The sequence below is a fragment of the Vipera berus genome (genome assembly GCF_964194415.1).
Source record: "Vipera berus genome assembly, chromosome: 6".
NCBI lineage: Eukaryota > Metazoa > Chordata > Lepidosauria > Squamata > Viperidae > Vipera > Vipera berus.
The window spans coordinates 77,810,500-77,833,113 of NC_138208.1; the positions used below are offsets into that span (position 1 = coordinate 77,810,500).

General features: G+C 36.8%; 1 protein-coding gene across 1 annotated transcript in view; it reads left to right on the forward strand.

Moving 5' to 3' along the window:
* Positions 1-22,614, forward strand: part of CACNA1C (calcium voltage-gated channel subunit alpha1 C) — a gene marked incomplete at both ends in the record, with an annotated part of 519,540 nt that overhangs the window by 431,390 nt on the left and 65,536 nt on the right. The window contains 6 exons of the mRNA XM_081331729.1: positions 296-403; positions 4,527-4,579; positions 4,684-4,830; positions 5,205-5,406; positions 6,157-6,315; positions 7,810-7,920. Coding sequence (XP_081187855.1) covers positions 296-403; positions 4,527-4,579; positions 4,684-4,830; positions 5,205-5,406; positions 6,157-6,315; positions 7,810-7,920 — 780 coding nt within the window. The remainder of the gene's footprint in view (positions 1-295; positions 404-4,526; positions 4,580-4,683; positions 4,831-5,204; positions 5,407-6,156; positions 6,316-7,809; positions 7,921-22,614) is intronic.

The window sequence follows — 22,614 nt, forward strand, 5'->3', positions numbered from 1 at the left end:
ACAAAGGCAACATACCCATTTAAGTTATAGATCCTCTTCCCCCAAAAATCACTGCTTTAGGAGATTCTGTTGTTTAGCCTTTTCACTGTGGATACAAATGGTAAAAAGCTGATAAAGTTTTTAGAAAGTGAACAGTCTGTTGTGAAAAATCACAGTCTAAATAGCCTGTGGATTTGTACCTGCTAAGTGGTACTGCACAGAGGTATAAGATGCCTAAGTGACAAGAATATTAGTACTTAAAACAACTCAAAAGTGAAAAATTCAACTTGTTTTTATTTCTGATTTTTATTTGCAGCATGTGGTTCAGTGTGTATTTGTAGCTATACGAACCATAGGGAATATTGTGATCGTGACCACCTTGTTGCAGTTCATGTTTGCCTGCATTGGAGTTCAGTTGTTCAAGGTAAGTGTTACAGGACTTGTTCCTCGCTTTTTCATTGAAAGTTGAAAAAAATGACAATCCAATAGAAATGTTTGGAAGCGTTTGGGAGAAAAAGAAAAGAAAAACTGTCTGGGGCTCTACATTTTCTAGAACGATCATCAGAAAACATTAAAGTAAGTGACTTGCTTAATTTGAGAGAGCTACTGAGCACTTTAGTTCATAATATACACTAAGGGAGTAACTAATGGTGTTCAGCCTTTGAACTAGTATGTTCCATGTCAATGTAGTCCTCTGCAAAAGTAGTCCCAAATACTACTTGTATGTGATTTGGGGCTTTGTGTCACCCTTGCTAATAATTTAAGGGAAGATTTTATGTTTGCAACTGGATGGGATGTGGGAACCTTCTCTGAATTTTGTTGAATAGTGAAGATGAGCAGAATCAGCCCAGCTGTTCTCACAGTGCATTCAGTGCACACATGAATGAACATTTCCTGAAGCTAGGGATAATTCCAGAAGCTGGAGAGTCCACCATATGGATCTCATCAACCTACATAGTTAATCAGGTGTACACACAGGGCAGGTATTAATATTGTGGCTGTTATTGAAAGTAACTGGAATATGGGTTTGCAAAAAGTGGAAGCTTTTACTAGCAATGAGCTGCCTTCAGTGTATTTTCTATCTGAAAACTACTATTGCAGTATCAGCAATAACGATACATGTGAAGCATGAAAATCTAGAACATTTCAATTTGCTTCATAAGATCTTAGATTAAGAATTCTTTATTTCATTATATGAATAACAATATAATAATATTGTGTAGTGTTACAGTGTACTCCAGTTTTCAGAGCACACCAAACACATAGAGAATTTCTATGACTTCTCTGTTCTAATACAAATATACCATTTTATACTAAGACAATGATATTGTTCCTTAGGGCGCAATATTTGATTTTTATCCTTACTATAATCATAATTACAGGTAGTCCTTGACTTGCAACCATTCATTTAGTGATCAGTCGAAGTTACAATGGCACTGTAAAAAGTTTTCACACTTAACAACCGTTGCAGCATCCCCATGGTCATGTGATCAAAATTCAGGCACTTGGCAACTGGCATGTATTTAAGGTAGCTGCACTGTCTGGGGTCATGTGATCACCATTTCTCACCTTCCCAGCCAGAGTTGGGATTTATAGGCCAAAGAAATTAAGCATATAAAATAAGAAAATGCAAAGAAAATTTAGCTAAATTTAATTTACATAAAAACCATTAAAGTATCTGCATCTTTTCGTACCCTTTTATCATTGCAAACACTGTCTTGCTATTTAAGCTTTTAATCTTGTTCTTTTTGAGGATCACATCAGCTCCTTCAAATCACAACTATCTTAGACTTCATACCCATTTGGATAAAGGGAGAATCTTCAGTATATTTATATAACGCACATGTCAAATCAGGTTGACATTTTGGTGGATTTGCACATTTGAAATAATTTGGAAAATGGCTGGAAACCTATTTTGTTGATGACTAATCTTTCTTTGATTCAGACTTCTGTTAAAATCATATACTTAAACATTAAAAATAACTTTTTAGAAGTAATTGTATGATAAAATACTTATTCCTTTTTTTAAGTTTTATTAATTTTTAAGAATTACAATCTTTAGAGCTTAGTAAACAACATGTTGTCTGTGTTCACATATTTAACACTGACTTCTTCAATATAAATCCATTCAGTACTGCACAATCCAATATTTGTTCCCTGATCCTCCTTTCTTCTCCATATTTTTTCATTTTCCCCTCATTACACAATTACAATTCTTGGTACTATTGATGTATACAAAATTAGATATAAACATCTTCATCATATTTTACTAATCTTATACAAATAACATAATATCAATTCATAAATCAATATCCTGTTTTTCGTGCTCTTGTTAAGGTTTGATTTCCCATCAATATTAAAAGTATCTTTGTCAGTTATGATTTTCTCAATATTAATTACACTTATATAGCTAAACATTTTATTCATACCAATCCTTCTTTTATTTTCATATTTCCCATATCCAAAGAAGAAAAATAAAAATGCTATTTTAATTCTAAATCATATTTTTCATTATAAATGACTAATTATATCTAAAGGTCATTCGTTCTTTTAAACATATTGAAACAAGTATTTAAACATATGATGCCCCCTCTAATAAGTCAAATCTTCTATTATTTAAATCTAACTCTCGCTTTCTTTCTTTGCCAAGTATCTTTCCAAGCCAAAGCAATTAAATCCCCCAGGAATTCTCTTTTTATTTTTATGAAAATCGCTTGGCATAAGGCAGACAATTTAGGTAGGGTATTTTTTTTGGGGGGGAGGATTCCGTCCATTTATGTTTCTTAAGCAACTCCCACCTTCTCCCTAAATTTCTCCCCTTATCTTTTGTCTCCCAAATTATAACATTTCCCCTGACAGCTCTATCTTCCATTCCCCAAAATCATCTTCCTTGTCATCAGGTGCATCTTGCAGATTTAAAGGGTAAAGGGTCTTTTGCATTTTCATTGTTATGGGTAAGTCTTGCAGTATTTTATTTGTGTATGGTAGTTTATATTTCCCTTCTTTCATCTCTTCCATCTCTAGATCCATTTCCTCTGCTTCATCTTCTGATCTCTGGTTTATTTGTTCATACTTTGTAGTCATTGTCTGGGAACTTTCTAGTCGTAGATTTCATTTGGAGATTTGCTCATTTATATTATCTAAATTATTTTTAGTCTCATTGTGGTTTCTTTTATGTCCTCTTTGTATGCAACAATTGTTTGGTGAATTAGTTGTAGCATAGAGTATATTTCCTTCTGAAAGTTGTTTGTTTTTTCTTGAGGCATCTTTCCTGGAGATCCTCTAATATCACCAGTCTCAGTAAGAGTAAAACAAAGTTTCCTCTAGCTTTCTGGTCTTTATACGTAGCCTTTATAATCCAATACATTCCAAAATACAGGTCCAGTCCCAAAAGCAATATTTTATAGTGATCCGTTGTCTCAGGCATCTAAAAATTGTCAATCAGGCAAGGTTGTAAAACACAATGTTCAAAATGTTCAACCTCCCTGAAAACAGCTCAAAAGTCTCTTTCAGCCAGGCATAGTCCAAAGTCAAATTTTCCTTCTCTCCCACTAGCTCTTGAGATTAAAAGTCCAAGCTCAGTAGGTGTTTATAGTCCAAGAAGGTTAGGGTGATAAGTATGCCAAAATCTTTTCCTTTGTTGCCAGCTGTTCTCCTAAGCTAGGAGTCACCAAGCAGCCAGGAAGCAAGTTATAGTGCTGTACACAAATCTACCGCTAGATGTCATTCAAAGTTCATTTTCCACTCTTAAGAGAAAGGATTGATTTCTTTCTCACCTCAATGTTTTGTTTTGTTTTTTTCCAAAGAGAAAATCTTAACAATTATCTCAATTCTCAAATTTATCAAAACTGTAGCTTTATGTTACTTTCACTTCAGTATTGTATATTTCTGTCCCCCTTAAAATTAAAACACCGCTTCTGTTCACATTCGGAGGTTTTTAGCTTCATGGGAGCCTTTCCCAGGAAATTCAGTTGTAAAATAGTAAAGAAAGGATCTATATTCTTACCCAGTTCCAAACATGCTGTTTACGATGTGCTAATTGGTGCTTTTGTTCTTCGGTTGTCAGCAGCTAATGGCTGGCCACAGGATGTAGCCAGTCTTTCCCCTGCTGGTTTGGAGGGTTTTCTTAGATCAAACGAAAAGACCGCCATCTCTTTGTGATCTGCGAGATACCCTCCTCTTCATCGCCTCTTTGGGGCAACTTTAGGCCCTTTTTTGGATAGGGCGAAATTGGGCGCGTAAGGATGAGCCCTGTCTTCCTGCGTCCATTCCAGCACAACGCAAAACTGGAAGTCCAATAAAATACTTATTTCTATCCCAGTTTGACTCTTAACTGTGTTGTCCGTGTGTGGCCTTGAATGAAATCTTATAAGCCAAGATCCATACAAAATGCAGTAAGCCTGGCAATATAATTCAAGCTGATAAAACTTTAAACAACAATAGATGAAGAGAGGACAAAGCACATTTTTTTTCTTCATAAGACAGTAATGAAAGCATAACTCTGTATTCTGCTCTATAATTAATTATTCTCTTTCATGCTTCTCCAGGGCAAACTGTACAGCTGCAGTGATAGCTCCAAACAAACAGAAGCAGAATGCAAGTGAGTTCATGATTGTCTGTCCTCTCTTCCATGTCAACTGCTGTCAGGGAATTTTCTTTTGTGTTTATTTCCCCCAATTCTCCTTACTTTCCTTCTCCTCATAGGGGTAATTTTATCACTTACAAGGATGGAGTGGTGTCTCAACCAATGATTCAGTCCCGAAACTGGGAGAATAGCAAATTTGATTTTGACAATGTCCTCACCGCTATGATGGCCCTTTTCACTGTTTCAACCTTTGAAGGCTGGCCAGAGTGAGTATATAAGGCAATATTTCTTCATATTTTATGGATCCAAAATAAGTTGCCTTTTTCAGCGTTTAAATGGACATGTTAAACTTGACTCGTCAGTCAGTATTTCAGTTTGTTAACGTGCTAACTCACTACCTGTTTCAATAGTTCTTTAGAAAATAATGTTTTATTTCATTTTACTGTCCCATTTCTGACATAGTCACAAGACTGAATATCTGGAAATCTGGAAACTTTCAAATGGCACATTCAGAAGGCTGTTTTGTGCTTTCAGCTGAGTTCTACAGTATGCTCAGAAAGGATCTCTAAAGAAGCCTGCCAATTAGGTTATCCAAAAGTATTTACTGTCTATTTCCTTTCCCTCACCCCTTTGTTTCCAGCTTGCTGTATCGATCTATCGATTCCCATATGGAAGATGTGGGGCCCATCTATAACCACCGGGTGGAGATCTCAATTTTCTTCATTATTTATATCATCATAATTGCTTTCTTCATGATGAACATCTTCGTTGGTTTCGTCATTGTCACGTTTCAAGAGCAAGGAGAACAGGAATATAAGAACTGTGAGCTTGACAAGAACCAGGTAATTCCATGATGTGGCTGTTAAAATCCTGCAAGATACAATTCAAATATCCAACTAAATATTTATTATTACAGTGTAAGGTGAGGGTGGTAGGCCTGTTGATAAACATTACCCACCCATGCACTATTAGAATATTTCATTATCTTCATCAAAAAATAAAAGAAAGATACAGGGCTAGTCAAGATAAAACAAGCATCACAATGGAAGCTCCTCTCCTGTTATTTGTTCGTTGTGGCATTGCTTGTATAATAATGTAAACTACATCACGAAATAAAGCTATCAAGTCTGTGTTCCTGTTGCAATGATATATTTTGGAGTCTTCATGTCATATTTTGATACACGCTAACAGACCAGTACTACTGAGATCAGTGGTTTATTCCAAAGTAAATAATTACAATATTGCAATATACAAGTTTATTAGATTTAATAAGATTTTAAGACTGCAACTTCTAGAATTTCCAATCATCAAAGATCATACTGGATGGAATTCTCAAAATTACATGAACTTTCATGAGGTATAATTGCTCTACCAGCTGTTTCTCACAAAATGGTCTATGCTAGACAAAATTTTGGGCCCAAAACAATGTGTCGGTCATTAAGACTTACAAGATTTACCATTAGAAAATGATTTTTCCTAAAGCAAGAATTTTTATAATAAATATTTCTGACCAAGCTAAACAATCATATACTCGTAGAATTTATTTTTCTTGTTACAGATGGATCATCTAACCTACTGCTTTCTCTTAATAGCGTCAATGCGTAGAATATGCTCTGAAGGCCCGGCCCCTGCGAAGATATATCCCCCAAAACCAGTACCAATATAAAGTATGGTATGTGGTGAACTCCACCTATTTTGAATACCTGATGTTCGTCCTCATCTTGCTGAACACCATCTGCCTGGCCATGCAGGTAAGTGAGAAGTTAGAAAATACCAGGACTGTGCAGAGCTTCAGAAATAATTTAAATAATTTAAAACAAATGTATCTTCACCTGGCTAATTACTGTGGCTGCCATGTCATTTCAGGAAATGCATTGTTTGCTTTAAATAGCTGAAGTCACGTGCAATGTCTTTATCCCATGCATTCTGAAACACTTTTCTGGAATAGAGTTCAGTGCAGTACACAGCCCAAGAAAGTCTTACAATATCATAGCTAATATTGAATTCATAGCAATATTCATGATCTAGAAATTGCACAGTTCCTGTAGTTTCTTTAATTATCAAGGGAAAAGAAGTACATTATTAAAACCAAGAAGAATTTTCTACTGTGAGAAAACTAAAATTAGCTGAAAGTATGAATTTGTCTCATTCTACAAAAGCAGATTAAATTGTATCAACTGCATACCTTTTTTTAAAGCAAGTGTATTTCCTAAGTGCAACATACGGAAACAATAAGATGTTAATTTTTTTATTTAAATTGTGTATACATACATACACACACATGCTCACATTTTTTTACAATAATTGTAAAGTGAGTCGCTATGTTGTAAGCAAATCATGGGGTCATTAATAGAATCACATGGTTGTTAAATGAATCCAGTATATCCAGTGGCCATTTTGGGCCATTTTTCAGTCAGAAAACAACAGCAAAAAAAGTTACAAATTGCAATAACATGACCACAGAATGTGACAACCAATGGTAAATGCGAGCTGGTTGCCAAATGCCTGAAAAGCAATCATGTGATGGGGGAAGCAGCAGTCATAACTTTTGAGTACAGGTCACAAGTGTAACACAGGTAGTCCTTTATATATGACTGTAATGGAGCCTGTCCATTACAGTCATATCTTGTGATAGTCATAAAATGGGTTGGTCACATAACCAACCTGTTTTTGTTTTTTGTGGCAGTCATTAAGCAAACCCAACAGTCATAAAGTGAATGCTATAGCTATTAAGCAAACTAATAGTTTGCTATGCATGTATTTTGCTAAAAACCAGAAGTAAAACCATCATGAAATATAGTCATGTGACCACAACACACTGCAAATGGCCATAACCGTTGCTGAGTGCCCAAAGTTTGGACACATGGCTGTGAAGGAAGCCTAACTGTTGCAACTACAGACACATTTTTAGATCCGCCATAACTTTGAATGGTCACTAAGCAGCCAATTGTTAGTCAAGCACTGCCCACTCTGAGGACATGGCCTTTTTAAATTAGATATAGCTTAAAGTCACATTATTATATTTCAATTGGATAACCCATGATATTGTATTAGAAAACTATGTTCTCCGTATCACAGCTGGTTTTGAAATGAAATACATTTTTAAAGGTTAATTCATTAAATTATAAAGAAATCTGTAGGAAAAAAAGTGGAGTAGAAGAGGGAAGAGAGAACTGATAAAAGGAGAAAACAATCCACTTCACAATGCAAATTGAAATAATTAATTGTTGGGGATTTATTTTCAGCACTATGGTCAAAGCATCCTCTTCAAACAAGCAATGAACATCCTCAACATGCTGTTCACTGGCCTTTTCACCGTTGAGATGGTTCTGAAGTTAATTGCCTTCAAACCCAAGGTATGTTGTCAATCAAAGTTTCCCTCTGTGCATCTATGGGTTAAAAAGCAGACTGGAGGAAATAAAAAGGTAATAAAGTCAGTTTTATCTCCCATACTCCTCCACAATCTAAAGGAAATGGTCTTGAGCAGTTGTTGCCTAGTCTGGAATCTCAATCTGTGCTTGGAATAGCCTTCCATTTTTAAATTGAGTATACAGACAGAATCATGCCTTTTAAAAACACAGCATTTCTATGATTCTTCAGAATATATAAGCTGTAAAATGTCGTGCACCCCAATGAACATCCATAGGAACACGAGAATTGTCTCAGTACCAACTTGTAACTACTAATTTGAGGGCATAACTAGGATATTTGCTCCTGGGGCTGAAAAAATGATCTCTGAACACAGCCTTTTCAACTCCTTTTGAAAAGCAAAGTTAAAGAAGACTGCTGTGAGGTAAACAGAGCACTTTACCAAAAAGACAAGAGTTAGGAGGTTGCAACAGGAAGGCTTGTGTGTGTCAAAAAAAAGAGGGTTGGAATAAAAAGATAAAGAGTAACAGCTGTGATCGGATGGTGGGGAAGGAAAAAGTGGCAACTTGTCCCATAAAGAGGAGGCAGGAAGAAAAGAGAAAGTTTTCATCAAGTACGATGTTTATTGATGAAGTTGGGAAAGGAAAGTGAGGAAAGGTTTTGTATATATTCAGCAATGCTGGGAGTCCAGGCCTCATCAGAGAAGGCTGGTGGCTGAAGGGATGAAACCTACCCTGCTTGCCCAAAAATAGTGCCCAGCGGAGATGGGATGCCTGAGGAAAAAGCAAGAATATTCTTCACTTAGCCATTAGCAATAAGGCATTGAGAAGGTTGCCTGGAAAAACTGCTCAGTGGGTACAGCACCTAGCCCAGGGGTAGGCAACCTCGGCTCTTTTATGACTCATGGACTTCAACTCCCAGAATTCCAGAGTCAGCATAGCTGACTCAGGAATTCTGGGAGTTGAAGTCCATGAGTCATAAAAGAGCCGAGGTTGCCTACCCCTGACCTAGCCTCAAGCATACACACACACACACACACACACACACACACACACACACACAAACACCCTATATTTTTAAACTTGACCCCAAAATGCCTGACCTGGAGGCCGCAACTGAGTCAGTAAGGAAAATGGTCTTGCTTTGTCTACTCTCTGTATCCTCCTCCTCCTCCTCCGGAACACAGAGGAGGCAAAGCAGTTTATAATAGCTGAGTAGGAGAGAAATGTTCCTTCCAACAATCTCATCACAAACTCCTAGAAGTACATATTCATCTGGAACCAGTACCTAGCCTTTAAAAAAAGCTGTATTGCTAAAATAAATAAAACATTGTGGTAACTATTTTGTGAATTGTAGCCAGAATAATTCCCCATGGTCCACATGTATCCATGAGCCCAAAAGATTGAAAAGCAGCCCCTAATATACAGGGTGTACTAAAAAAAAATCAGGCAATTTATTATATACATTACATTAAATGTTTGAACTGGTTGCCGTTTTCTTGTAAATACTTCTTTAGTCATTTGACACATGACCTTTGAACACTTCTAAATACTATAACATTTCTCTGGGGGGAAAAAGTAATATTCTGATTGGCTTGGGAGCCTGACTATTGATACACCCTGTATATCTTTCATTGCTTTTAATTCATAATGAGACAGACTTTGAGGCAGAAAGCTAGTATAAAATGAGTACAAACTCACACAGTTTAGATGGTCTTCTAACAATGGTCGCACAAACAGTCCTCTTTTAGTGACCATAACTGGGACCAGCAACTGGATCATTAAATAAAGTGATCACTAAGTGAAATTATGACTGTACTTATTATCTTCCTTCAGCTTTCCTTTGCTTCATAGACCTCCAAGGGTTCTAAATTTGGGGACTGGTCACAAAGTTCCTTTTTCATCACTGCCATAATTGTAAACAGTCACTTAATGAGGCAGTTGCTAAACAAGGACTACATATAATATGAAATGTTGCAAAATATAAAAAGTGAATTTTCTGTAGGTTATTTGTATAATGCTTTTTATTTATTTATTTATTTATTTAATTTTTAACTCATAAGTGGCAGTGGCAATTAATCCACTTCCCCAAACACTTCTGTGACTCATTTTCTAGTCTATTTTACATCTGCAGCATAAGATAAAATTATCCTTAAACTTGTAAGTAAAAGCTAGTTGAGTCCCATTGAATTTCTACTAATAGTTATTTTAGCTTTGTTATGCCAGCATGAACAGCATGAACTTTAAGGTAATTCATCGCATAAATAGTACTTTCAAATTATAGAGCCTGTGTTTGTGTGTGTGTGTACGCGCACACATACACACACATGTCTCTGAACTGTCTGTAACTAAACCCTCCCTCCCCCCAAAAAAATCTTGAAAATCTCAGTTTTCAGCAGTTTTAGAAAAGACAAATTCGGTTTAAATATAAAAATTATTGAAAATAAAACTCCCATTGTAACTTCCATATAACAGGGTATAGTATGTCCATATCTAGAACACTATGTGCAGCTGTTCATTTAAAAAAAATATAAAGTTGGGGAAAATGCAGACGAGGAGAAGCAGAATTATCAGGAAGGTTGAAAACCTAATCTACAAGCAAAATGGAGTGCTCTAATTCGGAAAAATTGTAATTGAAGAGAGACAGGATTAAAATGTATAAAATTGTGGATGGCATGGAGAACAGGGAAGAATTTATCTTCCATTTTTAAAACGCCGTAGGAGAAACATCAGTCCGTGAAACTAGCTGGAAAGAGATTTAGAATAAAGGAAAGCACTTCTTCACACAGCACACAAGTAACCTATGGAATTGTTGTCAGAAGACCTTGTGACAGCTACTAACTTGGATGGCTTTAAAAGTGGACTGGATAAACGGATGGAGGAAAGGTTTTGCAAGGGCAATTTGCTCAAAGCTGAAGCCAGCATGTCTCCAGATATCACTTGCAATAAATAGTGGCAGGAATGGGATAGTGTCTCCATCTGCTTAAAAGCGCAAAGGGTATCTGGCCATAATGAAACAAAATGCTGGACCTTGGCTTGATCTAGGAAATCCATTCTTATATTCTTAAGTCTGTTCTTAGGTTCACTATTTTCTACAAAGCAAAGCTGCTCTTTCTAGCTATTTTGTTCAATGGCAGTAAGAGTAAAGTAATGCACATTACATCAACAAATATTCTAATAAGCCAGTTGCCAAGCATCCAAATGTAAATCATGTGACCGTGGGGATTCTGCAACAGTCGTAAGTGTGAAAGCTGGTCATAAGTCACTTTTTTCAGTGCTGTTGTAACTTTCGATGGTCACTAAATGAATGGTTGTAAGACGAGGACTACCTATGCTACACCAAGTTTTAGTTATTCCTCACCAAACTAAGTATCAATGCCACAGTGCATAGGAAGACACTATACAGGTAGTCCTCGACTTACAACCACAATTGAGCTCAAAATTTCTGCTGCTAAGTGAGACATTTGTGTAGTGAGTTTTGCCCCATTTTATGATCTTTCTTCCCACAGTTCTTATGTGAATCACTGCAGTGGTGAAGTTAGTAACAGGGTTACAAAGTGAATCTGGCTCCCCCATTGACTTTGCTTGTCAAAAGGTCACAAAAGCTGATCACATGACTTCAGTACACTGCAATTGTCATAAATATGAACCAGTTGCCAGGCATCCGAATTTTAATAACATGACCATGGGGGTGCTGCAATGGTCATAATTGTGAAAAACACTTTTTTCAGTGGCATTGTAACTTTGAATGGTCACGAAATGAATGGTTGTAAGTCAAGGACTATTGCAATTCCATCCCATCTGTTTATAGTTTATTGGATGCTTACTGTTCCAATGAACTTTTATCTGCGATTTCATTAAACAAGACCTCCCATTGTCACCAAATGAAGCTTCCATCTCAATAAGAAGAGACTTTAGCTTTGAAACATCCACAGATCATGAACAGATTAAGCTCTCCTCCCACTTCCCACAGTGGTAATGGTAACAAACAAAGGGCAAGCAAGCTTCAGGATTGTAAGATCCATCTTACATTTTATTAGAAGATTTGCATCTCTTTCCTGAAATACAGTTTGCATTAAAGGATTCTGAGCCCAGAAATGTTTCAAAAATCAGATTTGAACTGAGGATTCTTTCATTCTCTTTTTCTCTCATTTACTCACTCACTCACGCACAGGCACACACACAAACACACTCCTGCCTTACTCTCAGGTAGCCTAAACCCCATTCTCTTTTAATTAGCAGTATAATTATGGAAATAAGAAAGAAGCAAAGGGCATTATTCTATTATTACCGTAGATAAAGAACTAAACGAAATACTTGCCCATATACTAAAAAATACCTTAGGATTTACCTAATTCCAACTTACATGCTGTTTGCCCAGTTTAAAACCACTCTTACGTGTAAATGTAAGACCTTTTTAATTCAGTGTACTATATATTCAGAGAAAGGCTGGCAGTTCTGAATATTTGAAAACAATGCTGCCACTGTGAATAAATAGATAGGGTGTCTACATGTCATATCCTCTTCTTTCAGTTTAAAGGTTTAGTTTGCTTACTGGGTGTTAAAAGTGTCAGTTGGATCAGATACTGACACACCATACCATAAAACCACAGATCATTGCAGATCAGAAGGTATCACAGGGTATCACATCTACAGTTCCAACTGTTTTACAAGTTTCTGATAGGCAACAGTACTGAAATATGGTCCCTGTAAATAAACTGCAGAAGGCTAAAAATTCCTGCTAAGTAAGAGGGCTCAGTGGATCATTAAGAAAAGAAGAAGATTGAGCATCTACCAGGACAAGTTCTGTGCTGCCTACAATGGTTTGTTTTTTGAGCTCATGGTCAGTGTTTTCACTACCTGTTTTTTCCAAAATCCAATTTAAAAATTAGCTTCTTTAGTCCAAACTATTCAACTGTCTACAAGAAGTACTAATATTTTCTCGAGGTCACTTCCCAAAAGTGGCTGTATCCCTCCCTTTGTCTACAACTATCTCACAAGGGTAGATGATCCTCAGAGAGTTTTGTTACTCTTAACCTTTTTCCCTTCAGCTGTTCTTATTATTACCCCCTGCATGGTCGGTCCAGTGACCATTATATCTCTGCACTTGATTTGAGACTGTGAAAAAACAAACCAGGGCTCCATGTAACCTGCCATCTTCTTGATGCATCTTTTCTGACTGACATGAAAGTGCTTTCTATCATTTCACAGGTAGCATTCTCTACTCTATCACTATGCAACCATTGAATGAAATTATGCTGTTTACAAAGCAATAAATTCACTTTGCAAAGCCCCAACCTGAAAAGCTCTCTTTTGCATCATAGATCCATTTTTTTATTCTTCTCTGTCGTCACCAGTGCGCTGATGGTGGGCTAGAAAGGGCATCACAAGGGCATCAAGTTCCAAAGGAAATTACATGTTTCAGAGTTTAGCTTCCATATCAGAGCCCTTATATTCCAAGCATTATAGTCAATTCGAACAAGGAAAGGAAACTCTCACTCTTCTTAATCTTACAGTCCTGGAAAAAAGTCAGTGGGTTCAGTTAATGACTGCATGATTCACTTAACAAATGCAGTGATTTAATAACTGTGGCAAAAAAGTGATAAAATCAACTCACTTAACAACTGCCTTCCTTAGTAATGGAAATTCTGGTCCCAACTGTAATTGTAAGTCCAGGAATACCTATATCTCCACTTCCTCTTCTTGAAAATCTCCAGGCTCATTATCATGGAATAGTGGCTCCTTCCATAGTTCTTCTGAAGGGCAAATCCATATTACAGAATCTTCTGCTTTCATCAGCTTTATTCTTTGGATCCCAAGGCACCTTCTAATGCAGCATTTGGGTGTATTGTATTGTACTCTATTCTGTAGTAATGAGCCAAACGTATCTCCGGTAAGTTTAGCTTGCCAGTTACCCTTATCTGTAATGCAGAGAGACCATGAAGCTGGATAGTTGCTTTCCTTTTTCTTACTCTTTGATAGTCTGCATCCGCATAACCTATCCTGCTTCCCGTGGCAGTCTCACTGTTCTGCATTGGCCACAAGGTTAGCAAAGCAGCAAATCAAGGAACAGCAGGATTCTTTAATGGATGCACAGTGACAGTGTCGAAGCCTGCCAAAATCTTACACTTAGAAGATTCCAGCCCAAAAAACTTCATGTCTATGAAAATAAAGATACCCACCCTTTTAGTACCCTTCTTTTTGGATATAGAAAATGGCATTTATTAATTCTTTCGGTTGATTCTGGTGGTCAGTTTAAAAATTATCATTTATATGTATTAGAGCTCATTATCACAGTGCTTAAAATATCCAGCTGAGACCCTGAAAATAGGGCATTACATGGAGGAAGTGAAAAAATAAATGTCATTAAAAAAAGCCTTGGTGGAGCAGTGGGCTAATGCCTCCTTAAGTAACACCAGCTGTCTGCAATTAGTGCAGGTTCGAGTCCCACCAGGCTCAAGGTTGACTCAGCCTTCCATCCTTCCGAGGTAGGTAAAATGAGGACCCAGATTGTTGGGGGCAATTAAGCTGACTTTGTAATAATGCCGCTTGGGGTGTGTGTGAAAGCCCTAATAAGCAGGCATATACATAGAATGAAGGCTACTGCTAAGCTTGTAAGCCGCCCTGAGTCTTCGGAGAAGGGCGGGATATAAATGGAATTAAAATAAAATAAAAAATAAATAAAAAGAGTAAATAAAACAATAGAAATCATATATAAACATATATGCATTTTACTTATATAAACAATTTTATATATGAGGAATAGAGGTAAGTTAGCATCTTTAAAGGAAGAAAAGTATATTAAATATATCGAATAAAATAGAAAGTTTGCTAGGCAGAAGAATGAAAGCTGGGGAAAATGAAAGTTATAATAAAAAAGGAAGAGAGAAAGACAACAGTATAAATGGCATTACAGAACCCATGAAAATGGAAATGTTACAAATATGCTTTGTAACTTTGAAGTGGGCTTAGCAATAGGACTGTTCTTTGAAGGAAATTATTTAGAAAACATGAAGCACCTTTTGTCAAGCCCTTAAAACAGTCACATCTTTCCCCAGTCTTATATGCAGGCACAGCCAGGAACAGGAGCTAGAAAAAGATGTATTCCATGAATTTCAGTGAGCCTCTTTCATAGGATTTACAAAATCCCAATAAGCAATTTGTACAAGTATAGGCAGGTTTTTCTGTTCCTTTTCTAATGACCTTACAAAATTTCATTTGCCTTTTCACAGCAGCCATAACTCAACCAGGTTTCATTAATACTTCCACTTTTATACCTAAGCAGATGTGCTCTTCTTTGGTAAGGAAAATCTAGCAATGGGTATTGGGTAATGTAAATTATTCAGTTAGTCTTCTTGAATATTCCTCAATACTGGTTGGCTGTAGAGTTTAGATACTAAAATTGTTATACTGTAAAGCTTCCTTTGGAATAAATAGCAAGGAATTGTCATTCAGGCAGTATTAAAAACTTATTTCCTATAGTCATCGAACTTTGGATCTATATATTTGGCTTGCACATACTACACGTACCTTGATGCTGATAGACTGCATTTTCACTCTTCCTGGACAAACCTCACAGTGATCTAGTTGCGATGTGCACACGAGACTTGTATATCCAAAGCTGGACCACTATCAGAACTTGCTCTCACTTTGCTACAAATGCATCAGAGAACAAAACCTTGAGTAAGTTCTGAGAAGCTTCCCCTACATAAGCCCAGTGACTTGTATATGCACAGGTACTCCCTCCTGCTCTGCCTGGAAAAGCTGTCTGTTCACTTGTCTAAGCAGAGAAGCAACAAGATTTAACAGCAATCCAGATATCTGGAGATACCAAAATGATTACATTAGAGGCTGATACAAACGCATTGATTTTGGGGGTTTACAGCACTATGGTGTTTAAGAACCCCTGTGCTGCAGATCTGTGTGCAACTTGGGGGAGTCTTTCTGGATGCTCAGCTTCTGCCTGAGACACAAGTGGTAGCTGTGGTCAGGGAAGGCCCTTGCATAGGCTCAGGTTGAACCCTTTCCTAGACCAAGAGGCCCTCCTCATAGTCATTCATGCCTCATGATTGGGCTACTACAATGGATGTTCATCTGGCTGTCCTTGGAAGTCACCAAGATACTACAGCTCTTCCAGAATGCAGTGCCCCTATGCCTGCTATGTGAGCCCTACAGATTTCTATATAAAATGCAAGATGCTGGTTATCACCTGTAGAGGCCTACAATGACATAAAGCCTAGGTACTTGAGAGACCCCATGCTCTCTGTTGTAACTGGCAGTTCTATTCACTCAGCAGGCTCAGCCGTCAGTTAAAGGGACCCAGAAAGGAGGCTTTCTTTGCCATAGCCCTTTGGAAGAGCATCCTTCTGGAGATCTGCATGCCTCACCCTAGCCTGCCTTTGAAAACCTGGGTAGAATGATTGGGCAGGTCCCTTTTTGATAGATGCAATGAAGTTAGGTTGTATCTTTCAGTGGTTTCCCTCTAGTTATGTTTTATGCTTTGCATTGTTTTCTTTCTGTTTTTAGTCCGTAAAGCCACCAGAGCGGGAGACAGTTGAGAAATGTGATACTACTTTTGAAATCATTTTTTCCTAATTTATCGATATAATTTTAAAATACAGGTAGTTCTCAACTTATACCCATTTGTTTAGAGACAGTCTGAAGTTACAACAGCAATGAAAAAAATGACTTATGACCAGTCCTCTCATTTATGAGTGTCACAACATCGCCCTGGCCATGTGATCAAAATTCAGATCCTTGGCAATTGGCGTGTATTTACAGCAGTTGTGGCATCAGATCACCATTTGGAGAAGCCAAATTCATGATTCACTTAACAACTGCAGTGATTTGCTTAACAACTTTGGCAAAAAAAAAACCAAAACCATAGGCATGGCTAATTTAACAATCCCCTTGTTTAGCAACAGAAATTCTGGTTTCAATTGTGGTCACAAATTAAGGACTACCTTTATTGTTTCAGCCTCTAATATATAAATAGTATATATTCTATCCACACTACCTTAAAAGTAGAAGAGACCATCAAAGTTGAAATTATAAATTAAATAAATGCATCTTGTGATATCAACAAATGTAGCAACCATCCCACTATCTCACCTTCTAAGTCACTAATAAAAATGTTTAAGAGTAATCTTCCTTTGTCTCTCCCCCACCCCCCATTTCTAAAATTATTTTGATTATTGAAGAATACCAGACTACCACATGTAGTGGTACTTCACTAGATACTTTTGATGGTGAATAAAGGCTCCTTCCCATCATCTGTTGTCCTCCTGGTACTAATGTTCTTGGAACTGAACTTATGTATTTTTCCCAAAGAATTTTTACAAGTAATTGTTGATTAAAGTTATGCAAGGATTTGGACTAAGGCTTCATTAATATAATCAGCCATGCCAGTACTCTTGTTTTATTATAATATTTAAGGGACCCAAGAAAAGTAGTTCCATGTGGAATTGTAATTCTATATCATGGTGAAAAAATTGGACTGATATTTTTCCTGGAAATGTTTTTTTAAAAAAAACACCTTTAGGAAAAGGGAAAAATATGCTTTGAGATTTCAAAGATGGGAGTTTGTGTCTTTTTCTTATTAAATAGTGAATTGAATATTGTAGAGCATTTTTCATTTCCTGAGTCATCCCTTCATAAGGTAGACAAATTGCAGTAGTTGCCTTTTGAAAAAAATCCTGTAAGATGGAAACTAATAAATATTGTTTATACACTGTGCTTTTCTAGCAATCTGTTATAATCCCCAGGTAGCTTTAGCTTTCAAGATTTTTTCTCCTTTCTTCCATTTGGCAATGCTAATTTCATATCTATTGCCATGGCTAAATTGTCTTCTGATTTTAATAAAGCATGCATTTATCTTTGCTTGATATCAGTTGCTGTTGATACTTAGTAATATTCCATAGAACTCATGTATTTGATTTAGGCTGATGAGTCAGAATGTGCGAAATGATAGTAAAGAAGTGATTAGTTGCTGCTTCATTGAGTATTAATGCTTATTCTCTTGACAACATGTCTTCAACATGACTTTTCTCAGCAGCTTATAACCTACTGACCATAAGGGGCAGTGAGGTATGGATAGAATTAGGATTTCTCTATAGTCCCTCTTTGCTATTCTGTTTGCTCTTTCTTCAGGAGGTTGCTAATCTCAGGATTTTTTTTCACCTTTGTTCCCTAGTTATTCAGACATGGAGTGTTCTCCCCTTGAATCTCTTCTGATAGGATGTAGCTAGCCAGATGCTAGGCTGACCTGCTTAGGTTATGTATTTCATGTAAACAAAATTTCCTTCTAGTTCTAGCTAGACAGCCTATCTCAATAGTCCTTGCACTAAGTGAATTTCATTTTTCAGGAAGGCATTTTTCAGAACACAAAGAACTTCCTCCAAATAGGATTATAAGACCAGCAAGAGAAAGTAAAAATTCCCATAAAAGACGAAGAAATTGTGAACCATTCAAGACTAGGAAGGAAAGCAGCAATTTTCTTCTTGAGACAGTCTGTATAAAAGCTGAAAGGATCAGACTTCTGTGATCAAATTGACCAAGGGTTTGCATACATGCTAGAAGAGAAAAGACTCCTGGATAGAAGAAAGTATTAAAGAACATAGGATGCATCACAAATGATATAGTTGGTAATGAGTGATTCTACTTTCAATGTAATTTAGAACTAGTTGAGGGTATCAAGGAATCTTTCTTACCTTTATGATGAAAAATTCAGCATTTCAAAAGTACATCTCTATACTACAAGAGGCTAAGAGATGAAAACCTGCATTTGCATATGAATAAAATACTTGAAGTGGTCAAGCAATTTGAGAGGCAAGACCTGAGAATCTAAGGTGAAATACTAATTGCTCTACTTCTAAATTCTTAACCTATGAAATGGTAGTTTCTTTGTTAGAAATGAAAGATGTGGGGCAGATCTTTATAATAACTGACTCTGAATTCTATAATTCTGAAAAAGTTCAAGTATCTCTGAATCATACAGCTAAATTTAGACAAACAGCAGTCTAGCTCATCTGTATGCCAAGCACCCCAAGAAAGACAAGCCAAAACCACCAGCCTACATATATTCCAAAGAGAATGGAATCAATCCACATCAGTGAAAAAAAGGCAAAGAACAGAGTGTAAAGTAAATAAAATTCAGAGGAGATTAGACTTGTCTTTCTCCATCACACAGGATGGCTACATATCAATTGTTCATCACAGTGTTTCTCAACCTTGGCCACTTTAAGTGGTGGAGTCTTCAACTGGCTGGGGAGTTCTGGGAGATGAAGTCCATACCGCTTAAAGTGGTCAAGGTTGAGAAACACTGATCTAATATATGGAAAAAGGGCCATTCTGAGTGGAGGAAGCTTAATGAGATTCTCATGCACAGGAAGCAAAAAGGACATGAATTTAACAATACAAGATGACCACTATATCTCAGATCGGTTTAACTACCAGTCAATGAAGCATATGACTCTGGATAGGAAGTGGAATTTAAAAGAATCCAAAACTATATAACCCAGTATGATGAATTAGTTATGAAATATATTCTTTAATAATACGAACTTTTTGATGTGGATTTTGAAGACAATAAAGCTAGAATAACAACACAACATCTATATAAATGTCTGGCACAGAAGCTGGGGACATAAAGTGGAGAAATTAGTTAAATGCCTGAAAATATGGCATGTAAATCAATTATAGCAATCCTGCTATTGGATCAGAACAAGATACAGGCCCATTTTTTTCCAAAAGAAGAACTAAAGAAACAAAGGAACTCCCAGAGTTTATTTGCTACAATATTTGTGGGTCAGTACAAATATACTAGGTGGAAAATTATATGTTGTCTTCTGTAGATGACTATTCAATATTTATTGACCAAACAAGAAGACTCAAGAATTAGAGAAATTCTAAGAAATGTGGCTTAGGAGAAAGTCTCAGGTACTGTGCAAAGATAATATGAGATGATATAAAGCAATACAGCAGAAAACGTAGAATAAAATGGCAAATAGCCCTCTCTAAGCAGTTTACAGAATCAGCATATTGCCCCAAAAATCTGGGGCCTCATTTTACCAACCTCAGTAGGATGGAAGGCTGAGTCAACCTTGACTGGTGAGACTCAAACTGCCAAACTGCTGGCAATTGGCAGTCAGCAGAATTAGCCTGCAATACTGCATTCTAACCACTGTGCCACCACAGCAAAAAAGAAAAACTCAGATTGAAATGATGAGATACATGCTGCAGTGTGTGATATTGGGAAGAAGCAATCATCACATCCACCATTGCAAATTAGGTTCCCAAGCAAAACCACAAATGCAATCCCTTGTACAATGGATTTTGACATGGAAAGAAGCCCAGTCTAGGGTACATGATAGGTTAAGATTTAGGCTTGAATGTCAAAAGAAAAGAGGATCAAATTACATTTGCAGATGTATGACACAAATCATGGTTGGATATGCAAAATACTGCAAGGTATACAAAATCCTAGAATCTGTTCTATAGCTGTCAAGATGCATAATATTACTGATTTTGATGAGAAGAAAAATAAAATGTGGAGGTTTCAGAACATGTTCCCCACATCTAGTTAAGCAGTGAGCCAAAACTGCACGCTTCAAAGGAAATCTTTATCACAAGCTGGTATGGCAGAGCAGGTAGGGGAAAACAAGGTGTCACAGATCAGAAGGCTAGACAGATCCAGGAAAGGCACTCCACCCTAAAGGCTTTCCTATGTTGTTCAAAGGAGGTGGTAACAGAACCCTGCTCAATGAAAGACATCAAGATAATGCCAGTCACCAAGCCAAAAAAGGGAAAGGCTGTGTAACAGAATCTCTTCACAATAACGACACATGAAAACTTGTCAAGACACCCACAGGAAATGAGTCTTCAAAGCCAATGGAACACAGAAGGGGATAGCCAGTACCATAAGATCCAACTAGTGTATAAACGATACACAAGTATGTTGAGGATTTATGATAAAACTTTTGTACCACTAATCAGATAAATTTCTATAAAGTAACAGAATTCATTGACCCTGGGAATAAAAATGGAAGTTTTCAGAACATTGCACACCAAGAATAGAGGGATAGTTTTGTTCTATTAAGTGATCAGCACTCTCTCTATTAATTCAGACCTGGACTAGAAAGATTAAAAATGATAGGAAGGCTCCACCTTTACATTTTTATTAATAACTGGAGCCCAAGATACACAGTGGCTAGAATCAAATCCAGTTACCGCAGCAGCAACAACAACTACTGCTTCCAATTTTAAAAAAAATCTGACATAAAGATGAATTGCATAGGATAAAACTATTCAACTAACTTATTTAAGGAATAAGAAAAATGTACCAAATTTAAATAGTTGAGGTGTTTAACATTCCAAAATTAAACTATAAACATTAAATAAAATGCAAATAAAAATGAAATAAAATATAAATTTAACTATTAACACTGCAGAATACCAACAAAAAAGATAATGTATTTTTAAGAACTATTTAGAACTAATTTTTAGAATAAGGAAATTGATTGACAGGTATCTCAGACTTTTGATTACATTAGTCTGCTATCAAAAATGGGAAGCATAGTTTGATTGAGAAAGATGAGCTTAAAGAATATAAGAATAGTTTGACTGGATCATGTCAAGGCTCATCTTAGTACAACATTCTGTTTGTCACAGTGGCCAACCAGACTCTACAACCTGTTCACTCTCCCCATCATCCTGATGCATACAAGACAGCGGTTTTCACCTACTCATGGTAGGAGAGAAAAACTATCTTGATCAAGATAGATGGGGTTGAGAAGAAAAACTTTAAATCCAATTCCTACTGAAATAGTCCTAAGGAAAATAGTCATTTCAACTGCTAATTGCACTGCAGTTTGTTCTTACTAGTTAATTGCTGATCAATTGGACAATGGGATCAGTGAGATGGAGGTGGCAGCATCATGATTAAAGCACCATCCTTTTTTACGTATGTCAACTGTTGTTTTGACCTGACCCTATCCTGTGGAGACTACTGAACTGGAAGTGGGGAAGAAGGGCTTTATTGTGGCACTGTGAGCTGCAGCCAAACAGAGACAGACTTGTTAATTAATGCTACTGATTTTCAAATAGGCTGTAGAGATGTGAAGGATTCCTTGGTATTTAGCCAACAAAGGGATGCTGAAGGATGTTAGATGAGAGCTTCTTTAACAGGTTTTGTTGTCTGCTAACATAGGCAACAAACAGGCATGGCTCATGGGTTCTTGTGGCTATCTGGACAGGTTCACGAAATAGTTCATGAATAAATATGGGGCTAGAACAAATATGAGGAAATTTGCACTCCTCTCTACTTCATTCTCTCCATCCAGCATGAAAGACCAAGGAAACTTTGAGTATATGAAGGATAAGCTGACAGTAGGCAAGGAAACCAAGGACTGGTTTGACAGGTGCACTCTGAATGCCCTCTGCTTTTTTTCCTTGCACAAATGAGATTCCATACCACCCACCTACTGTGTACATTTGATGGTTGTTTTCATATTTAATTGATTGTGGTTATTATTATTTTTGCTAGAAAAATACTGTATTTAACAGTGAAGCCAAACTATTATTTGTGAGAAAAAAATATCTAGCCTCCTATCCTCTTGAGTTACAAATTTTCAGGGCATTCTGTAACATAAAGAAATTCCCACTTGAGGTCTGGGAACTTTTTTG